Genomic DNA, 9,687 nt, shown 5'->3' with positions numbered 1-9,687 from the left:
GGTGGGGGTAGGGGGGGTGGGGGAGAGAGAGCAAGAACATGAGTCATGTAACCATGGAAAAATTTCTTCTAAAAAATAAAAAATAATAGATTCCACATTGACAGGTACACTTTGTGTCAGATGGTATTGATGATATACTCATCTTTTATTAGGAGACTTGCTACAAAGGCAGAGTTGGGGAATTCATCCAAAGGGGAACAAAATTGCCCAAATTTTCTTAAGAGTACAGCATTTTGTCTAGATCTCTTTTACCCTCATAACATTTCCTCCCTATATCAGATTTATTTGTGTCCCTCTTGTATACCCTCTCCCCCGTTAGATAAGTCATTGAGGACTGGGACTATGTAATTTTTCATTTTTCATATCCTTAAAGTATAGTCCTTGCATCTAGTAGCCATTTCATGAATGCCTTTTTGAATTAAAGGTCACATATTAGAGATACAGGAAGCACTGGACTTTGGCATCCTAGTGACAGTCCTTCTTTTCACTCTAAGAAGACCAAAATTACATCATTGGCCATGTCTTTTGACTCTGGAATAAACTGATTTTAAGTGAGGTAGAGATGTACAAAGTCATCAGCCTCAGTGTCTCTTCCAGTCATCCAAGTCCAGTGGCAAAATAAAGGTCAAGACAACTGATGATGGCTTGGAATGCAGTGAATGAACTTGGCATCTTTGGTGTCTAACCAAGCTCTTAAGTGCTCCACAGTGCCACCTTCTGCCAACTTCATGGCCCATCGGAACAAATTGCATCCACCTATTCCACCGGGGAAGTCTTCACATGCTTAGAGTAGGTACCCACCTAAATCACTGACCAGTTTGATGTCTCATGTTTAGCCTTAATCTGGTTTAACCTATCTGCCTAGACAGTTTTTAAAAATTGTTTAATGAGCATTTATTAAGAGCCTACTATGTGCCAAGCACTGTCCTTTTTTTAAAAATTAATTTATTTTATTTAGAATATTTTCCCGTGGTTACATCTTTCCCTCTCCCCAAACCTCCCCCGCCCCCTGTAGCCAACACTCAATTCCACTAGGTTTCACATGTATCATTGATCAAGACCTATTTCCATATTATTGATAGTCGCACTAGGGTGATTGTTTAAGTGGCTATATCCCCAATAATATCCCCATCAACCCATGTATTCAAGCAGTTTTTTCTTCTTTGTTTCTATTCTCACAGTTCTTCCTCTGGATGTGAATAGTTTTCTTTCTCATAAGTCCCTCAGAATTGTCCTGAATCATTGCATTGTTGCTAGTAGAGAAGTCTGTTATGTTTAATTGTACCATAGTGTATTAGTCTCTGTGTACAATGTTCTCCTGGTTCTGCTCCTTGCACTTTGCATCAATTCCTGGAGGTCATTCCAGTTCACATGGAATTCCTCCAGTTCATTATTCCTTCGAGCAAAATAGTATTCCATCTCCAACAGACACCACAATTTGTTTAGCCAGTATGGGAGAGATTGGGTTTAGATCAATATCTTACACCCTATCCCAAGATAAATTCAGAATGGGTGAATGACTTGAATATAAAGAAGGAAACTACAAGTAAATTAGGTAAGCACAGAATAGTATACTTGTCAGACCTTTGGGAGGGGAGAGTTTTTAAAACCAAGCAGGAGTTAGAAAAAATTACAAAATGTAAAGTAAATAATTTTGATTGCATTAAATTAAAAAGTTTTTGTACAAACAAAACCAATGCAGCCAAAATTAGAAGGGAAGCAACAAATTAGGAAAAAATCTTTATAACAAAAAACTCTGACAAAGGTCTAATTACTCAGATTCATAAGGAGCTAAATCAATTGTACAAAACATCAAGCCATTCCCCAGTTGATAAGTGGGCGAGGGACATGAATAGGCAATTTTCAGATAAAGAAATCAAAACTTTCAAAAAGCACATGAAAAAGTGTTCTAAATCTCTTATAATTAGAGAAATGCAAATCAAAACAACTCTGAGGTACCACCTCACACCTAGCAGATTAGCTAACAGGACAGCAAAGGGAAGTGGTGAATGTGAAGTGGAGTATTTCATAACAGGAGTCCAGACACCCAGAAATTCAATTATTGGAACTGTTATTCATTGGTTAAGGAAGGAGAAAAGAGAAAAAAATTATTATTATTACCAGCTGGGACAGTCTTTCCTAGTGGAAGCTGTGCAGACTAACATTACAATATAGCTTATATAGTTTACATGATACAAGGCTATTCCCTTTCACATCCAGGTTCTTATTTGTCTAGACAAAACTCATCACCAAACATTGGTAAGTGATAAGTGGGTAACATTCAGGGTATTTACTCTTCGCATATACCTAAACACTCAACCTTAGTTAGCTATATGTTTGCCCTACATTCTATCCTGACCTATTTGTTTGTACCTAAACATTTATCCCCAGTTAACTATGAGTGTTTACCTTGTATTCCATCCTGACCCATTTGTTTGTACTGGTGTCCTTTTGTTATCTTCAGGGGGAATTTATGACTCTGACCCTTGTAGGAAAATATAAGTAATGGGGTCACCAGGGATATTAAAAATCAACTATGGTGTTTGTGGGAACACTCTCTGGGATGTAAGAGAGACTAAAACTGATCACTGAAGTCTTGTACACTCCCAACTGAAAAAATAACAGCCAACTGTCACTCTGGCCAGAGGCCTTGAATTAACTGACAAGGTAACAAGGTGAAATTGGGTTTTAGTTAGAAATAACTAAAAGGAGGGATAGGAATGACTACTCTAAAATCTTAACACCTAATAACAAAACCCAAAGGGACAGGGAAGGTCTTATTCAACTACACTAATTTAAGCTATCTAACTAACAGGGCCCAAGGAGCTATACTGGAGTCTCTGGGTTTCTGCCTCAAACCTGGAACCTGCCAGGCTTGAGTACAGCTGGGCTTTTGTGGCTTTGGGATTTCTCACTGCAATCCACTGATGATGTCTGGATGCCAGGAGCTACAGTTGTCTCAGGAACCAAGCAGTAAGGGGTTTGCTTGAAGCACTGTCCTCTTTTCTTGGCTCTGTAGATCTTGTTCTTTCCTTAAATGCCACACCACACAGGATCCCAGGGGAAAACAGGATGCAAGGTGTCCTTTGCTCTGAGGTCTCCCAGGCTGGCAACAATTTTTGCCTACCACTAATGGAGTCCACACACAGAACACAGATAGACTTCCTCCTCCTTCATTCCAACCTGGAATTCCCAGCTCCAGCTCCTTCCTGCTAGGTACTTCCTAATCAATATATAATCAATACCTAATAACTAGCTAATCTAATCTTACTCATAACACCCTTCACTTGCCTAGGTTGTTTGCCCACCTGGAGGGCCTAGGTCAGTTTCTTAAATAATGCAGGAATGGATTAATCTACTTTGATTCTACTTTATTCTTTAATCTATTTAGTCTACTTCAAATGTTGGAAGGGATGTGACAAAATTGGGACATTAATGCATTGCTGGTGGAGTTGTGAATTGATCCAGCCTTTCTGGATGGCAATTTGGAACTATGTGAAAAGGCCTACAAAAGACTGTCTGCCCTTTGATCCAGCCATACTACTTCTGGGTTTATACTCCAAAGAGATCATAGGGAAAAAGACTTGTACATAATTATTTATAGCTGTGCTCTTTGTGGTGGCAAAAAATTGGAAAATGAGGGAATGTCCTTCAATTGGGGAATATCAATTGAAGACAGTTTTACTGGGGTGTGGCTGCCCAAGCATGCCATAGTTTCTTGAAGCCACAGTTGAGAGCTGGATAGTAGGTAGTTTGAGCAACCCTAAAAAGGCTTGGCAAGCCCTCACACCAGAGACAAAAGGGAGACCCTGTACTATTTGTTTACTATCTGCTGTTCCTTATAGATCCTTTGTCTTTGTGCCTTTGTAGTCTGTCCCATGCCTGGAACACACTCTCTGCTCTTTCATCCCCTTGCGATCCCTTATTGTGTCATTTTCCTGCCAAGCACAGATGAAGTGCTATGGCCCATATGATTTTCCTCATTATCCCAGTAGCTGGTGTCTCCCACCCAATTACTGTGTATTTATCATGCACCAACTTTGTATTTCTCTGAGAATATGTTGTCTCAACTCCCCCCAAATCATTGAGTAAAAGGACTGTTTAACTGCTGGTTCTGTGTAACCTTGTATCTAATACATAACCTTAAAAATGCTTGTTGCTTTGATCAAAATGAAAAGTATGTAATTAATAGTAAATAATATATTGAACTTGAAGTCTGGTTGACCAGGTTTCAAATTGTGTCTCTGACACCTAGTTGCTGTGACTATAGGCAAATTACTTTATTCTCATGTGAAATGGGATTAATAATGATAATAATAACAACAATTAGTATTTGCATAGGATTTTAAGGTTTGTAAAGCTTTTTACCTATGTAAGCTCATTCTATTTCCACAATAACTGTGGGAGTTAGGTGGTATTTTAATCCCCATTTTGCAGATGAAGAAATGAAACAGACAGAAATTACTTGATTCAAGCGTTATTCAGCTTGTGTATGAGGCTGAATTTGAACTCAGGTCTTTTTCACTCCAGATACAGTTTTCTATCCACTATGCCATCTATCTGCCTTAATAATAATAATAATAATAATAATAACAATAATGACATAGTATTAACTGTATACAATATGTAATAATAATATATAGTATTTTTATTACATATATAAATATATATACTATATGTTTAGTTTATAATGCACAATGTAAATGTGTTATATGTAAGATATAATATGTAAATCATAAAACATGTAACAATAATTGACATCAATTATATTATCTAATGTATAATAGATGTGATTATATATTAGTAAATATGTATATGCATATGACATTTAAATAAGTATATTGAAAATGTTATATATGCAAATGTTCTTTATTTTATATACTTATGCAACTTATATAATATATAGGTATTGCTGTATAATATATAATGCTATATGTAAGATAATTGCATTATAATATCAATTAATAACATTAGAACATTATCATCATCATTATTATTAAGCAGCTAGATAGATGATATGGACAGAGTGCTGGGTATGGAGTCAGGAACAATTATATATTACTATGTAATATATACACAGCATAATATAATTATACTAATATTTTATTATATGTATATATTATACATTTATTATTATTATTTTACATATTACCTGTACCTGTGTTTGGTGGTGCAGTGGATAGAACAACAGACTCAAGTCAGTAAGACCTGGGTTTATATCTGGTCTCAAACACTAGCTATGTGAAATTGGGCTAGTCACATACCAAAAAAAAAAAAAAGCCCTCTGCCTGCCTCAGTTTTCCCATAGGGGATTAATAGCCCCTACCTCTCAGGGTCATGAAAATTAAATGAGATAATTATAAAGCACATAGTAAGTTTTATACACGTATGTGGGTGTGGATACATATGTCGTATCTATATAAATGTTACAGCGTCATTATTATAAAGTGTGTAAATCTCTTTTTAAATGCTGAAGTGCCCTGTATGAAAACTGTTGGCATCGCTATCCGAAATGTGTACTTTTGTTCTTTGCAGGTTACACTTGGGCTTCCAGGACCAGGCCTCCCACGCGTTTCCTTTAGATGTGGCAAGTTACCTCGCGCTATTCACTCCACACTGGGGTGTAAAGAACCCCTTGGTCCACTAAAATCGGGTGAGTCAGTGTTTGGGGCGGCTACGAGCTTCTGACGAGGCTCAAAGGCTCTTCCTCCCTCCATCCCTCCCTTTGTTCTCTGTCGGCAAATTCTTTTCATTCCTGCCCAGTAAGTGTCAGACGTGGTTAGGTCCAGTTCTGACCTCTTAGCAAGTGTGAAGGGACATTCCAATCCATTGAGCGAGCGTGTCCTCCCGCTGGCCGGCCGGCCTCCCCACCTAGGGGGTGCAAGCCTTTGCTGCGCCGGGTGACACGAAGTTGGCTCTTACAGTCATCCAACCGGTTGTGCATCCTAGGATGGAGGAGGGATTGGCAGCGTGAGAGTGGGAGGAAAAAAGGGTGTGGCTCCTTTAAGACTATCCAATCTCCCAAGAGGGTTCTGAGCAGAGCCGGCGGAAGTCTCGCGAGCACATGTCCCTCTGGAGGGCGGGGAAAGGGGGCGTGGCGACTTCTCGCGATGTTTATCCCGGCGAGGGGGCGACCATTTTGGTTTCCATCCGCCGGCCGGTTGCCCCGGCGGCGGCGTCTCCCTCCGTCCGGCAGTGTCCCAGGCAGGCCCCGGGAGGTGTCCGGCGGTAGGGTGGACGCGATGTGGCGGCTCCGCTGCAAGGCCAAGAACGGCACCCACGTCCTGCAGGGTCTTTCGAGCCGGTCCCGCGTGCGGGAGCTCGAGGGCCAAATAGCCGCCCTCACCGGGATCGCCCCCGGCGGGCAGCGGATCCTCGTTGGCTTTCCCCCGGAGTGCCTGGACCTTAGCAACGGGGAGACCGTGCTGGGAGACCTGCCTATCCAGTCGGGTAAGGGCTTTGGACCGCGGGGGGATCCCCGGAGAGAAGGAGAGGAGGGCTCGGGCTCATGTCAGGGCCCCGGAGGGAGTGCTCCCGCGGGCGGTCTGGGACGCGGGACACCCCAGGAGCAGACCCCGGGCTCGGGGAAGAGCCAGGAGGAGCCCCGGATGCCTCTAGTGCCGGCTTGGGAGGCAGGGTCTGGGATGCTTATGCCCCATTTGACAGGTGGGGAAACTGAGGGCTTAGCCAGGTGGCCCAAGGACACTGGGACAGAACTGACCTCCCTCTCCACTCTGCCCACCCGAACGTTGGGGGCCGCCGTATCGCCGTTCATTCATTCTCTCTCCTTCTCCAGAATTTTACAGGTGTAGGAACTTCTTGCTGCTCCCTTTTCTTTCTTCGAAGCATCTTTTCGTGGACCAGGTCCCAAAGTTCTCTCTCCTCCCAACCCCCCCCCCTAAAGAAATGGGGAGCTGGGAGAGGGGAAGGAGAAGGCTAGTGGAGAAAGGTTATGCTTTTATCTGCCAAATGTTCCAGGTTTAAGTCATTTCTATATTCATACTTATGGGTACTAGGTTATTCTAAGATTACTTTTATTATAATGACATTTTTACCCCTCCTTTAAAAAGCCTTCTTCCACCCTAACCAGTAGCAATTATTTCTGCTGACAAATGAAACCTGAAGAGCAACTTCTCTAATTAGCACCTTACTGTTGTTGTGTCAAAAACTCTGTAAACATAACAGCCTAGTCAATATCTTGCTTTCAGTGCACCCCCTAGTGGTCTTAAGTAAGAATTCTTTTTGCTTCTCCGATTCTGTTTTCTTTATTTTAAGTAAGTTGTAAAATACCGGATTCTATGTTCAAAGGGATCTAGGAGGCTTTCTAATTCTTCTCTGATGCCTCATTAGGAGGTGACCTTGGGTTTCTAAAAGGTATGCCAAGCTGGAAAGATTTTGAATATTTGCTCTGGGACAGCTGGTCTGACTGTTTGTTATTGTTTGTTTTGTTTTGTTTATTTTGTGAGGACTAGGCTAAGCTAAGTTCAGAGACTTCTCACCAGACTGGCTTGAGATGGACAAATTTTTTGCTTGCAGCAATTCTTTTAGATTATCTCTTAAATTTTAGAAGATTTTCAATCAGCATCCAACTCATATTAATAATAATGACAACAGCTAACATATACATAAGTATCATGTGCCAGGAACTGCCCTAATGAGCTTGCAATTATTATCTCATTTGAACCTCACAACAACTTGGAGGTAGAGTACTATTGTTATCCCATTTTACAGATAAGGAAGCTGAGGCAAACAGTGGTTAAATGACTTGCCCAGGATCACATTGCCAGTAGGTATCTGAGGCTAGATTTGAACTTAGGTATTCTGACTCTATGCCAGATGCTCTATCCACTGCACCACCTAGCTGCCTCACACACTAATGAAGTTATAGGCTCTGTCAGAAATTTTTGCTTTTGATCCTTTCTTACCTGGAGCCATAAATGATGTATATATGTAGCCAAATTCCCTTGGCTAAGTTGAGAAACAACATGAATTGAAACAAAACAAACAACAGTAATCCAAGGAAGATACTGAAAGGAATGAATGTTTACTAGTTACTTTTTTACAAAAGTTATATCCATAACTTAATGTTTATACTTTAATTCCTATTTGTAATTTACAGACTGGCTAGTGGGCCATATTTCATCTAAATATTCCTCTGCAGTTCTGGATGTGCTTTATTTTTAACAGGTGATACTTTGATCATCGAAGAGGACAAAACCAAGCATAAGACTTCATCTTCTGCAGTTACAAAACATGGTGCTCATACTTCATTCAGGGAAGTTTTGCCTGTGCTTTCCAGGACTGTGGTCCCAGCAGATAACTCCTGCCTCTTCACCAGTGTGTACTATGTAGTTGAAGGGGGAGTTTTGGATCCAGCTTGTGCCCCTGAGATGCGAAATCTTATAGCAGAGATAGTAGCAAGTGATCCAGAATTCTATTGTGAGGCATTATTGGGAAAAACAAATCAAGAGTACTGTGACTGGATTAGAAGAGATGACACTTGGGGAGGAGCTATTGAGATATCCATTTTGTCAAAGTTTTATCAATGTGAAATTTGTGTAGTGGACACTCAGACAGTCAGAATTGACCGTTTTGGGGAAGATGCTGGTTACACCAAAAGGGTACTACTAATTTATGATGGCATCCACTATGATCCACTTCAGCGAAACTTCCCTGACCCAGATAGTCCTCCCTTGACCATCTTTTCCTCCAATGATGACATTGTTCTTGCACAAGCATTGGAATTGGCAGATGAAGCTAGAAGAAAGAGGCAGTTTACTGATGTAAACCGGTTCACCCTGAGATGCATGGTGTGCCAAAAGGGGTTAACCGGACAAGCAGAAGCAAGGGAACATGCCAAGGAGACTGGCCATACCAACTTTGGAGAGGTGTGATCTATGCAGGAGGAAGCATTGTCTACTACCTCAGTCATCCAGAAGGCTCTGGGTTTTCCAATAAGCTCTCTGTAAACCTAAAAGACAAAAGGACATAATGCTTGAAACACCCTTTTTACTTAAGACAATGAAGACACTAGGATTCCTTGTTAAGATTAAAATTAGTGTGCAAGTTTACAGATCTGTGTCTACAGTGGTGATACATGCTCTCTTCCTGCCAGGTGTGACAGTGAGTGGTGCTTCTCACTTGCATTTGTGCCCTGACACTACCCTGAAGAGAGTTTTTCATATAAGCTAGCACTGAGCAGCATTAGCTGATAGAAGAATACAACTGGCACATTTGGAGGTAATGTGGAAGGCTTCATGTGACACCACTGCATATACACACAACAGTGTCTAGAGCAACTTAGACCTTTGAATAACACTGAGTTTGAAAACATAATACTCCTTTCTAAATTATGACTTTCAATTAAGGAGCAATTCCCTAAATGACTGCAGGGTGGTCAGCCTGATTTTATGCTGAAAGTTGGTAGACTTTTCATATTTGCAAATACTTTGCAAGGTATAAGTATGTTACATAAGCAGTTTCTACAGGGATGACAACTTCTTCCTATGAGTGTTATCTCAAAAATTGAATCTGACAGTGCCCTGTTTAAGATTTATAGTATATAAAAGTAGAATGTAGGGGATAAGGTGCCTAAATTCATAACTATGGTGAAGGAGCTGACTGAAGCTTTAAAAGACCAGCATCCTTGTTTTAACTTAATTTTTATTAGCTAATAACTTATTGGAT

At 40.7% G+C, this 9,687-nt stretch overlaps 1 protein-coding gene across 1 annotated transcript; it reads left to right on the top strand.

Moving 5' to 3' along the window:
* Positions 1–6,110: 6,110 nt before the first annotated feature.
* YOD1 (YOD1 deubiquitinase) lies at positions 6,111–8,996 on the top strand. The gene is given in 4 exon segments (XM_044676721.1): positions 6,111–6,134; positions 6,136–6,220; positions 6,223–6,450; positions 8,188–8,996. Coding segments are annotated over 4 exon segments (1,044 nt in total). The 3' UTR covers positions 8,895–8,996.
* Positions 8,997–9,687: the final 691 nt, after the last annotated feature.

This window comes from Gracilinanus agilis, chromosome 4 (assembly GCF_016433145.1).
Source record: "Gracilinanus agilis isolate LMUSP501 chromosome 4, AgileGrace, whole genome shotgun sequence".
Taxonomy (NCBI): domain Eukaryota; kingdom Metazoa; phylum Chordata; class Mammalia; order Didelphimorphia; family Didelphidae; genus Gracilinanus; species Gracilinanus agilis.
Note: the sequence above shows the minus strand (reverse complement) of the source record. Positions and strands in the feature narration are given on the sequence as shown.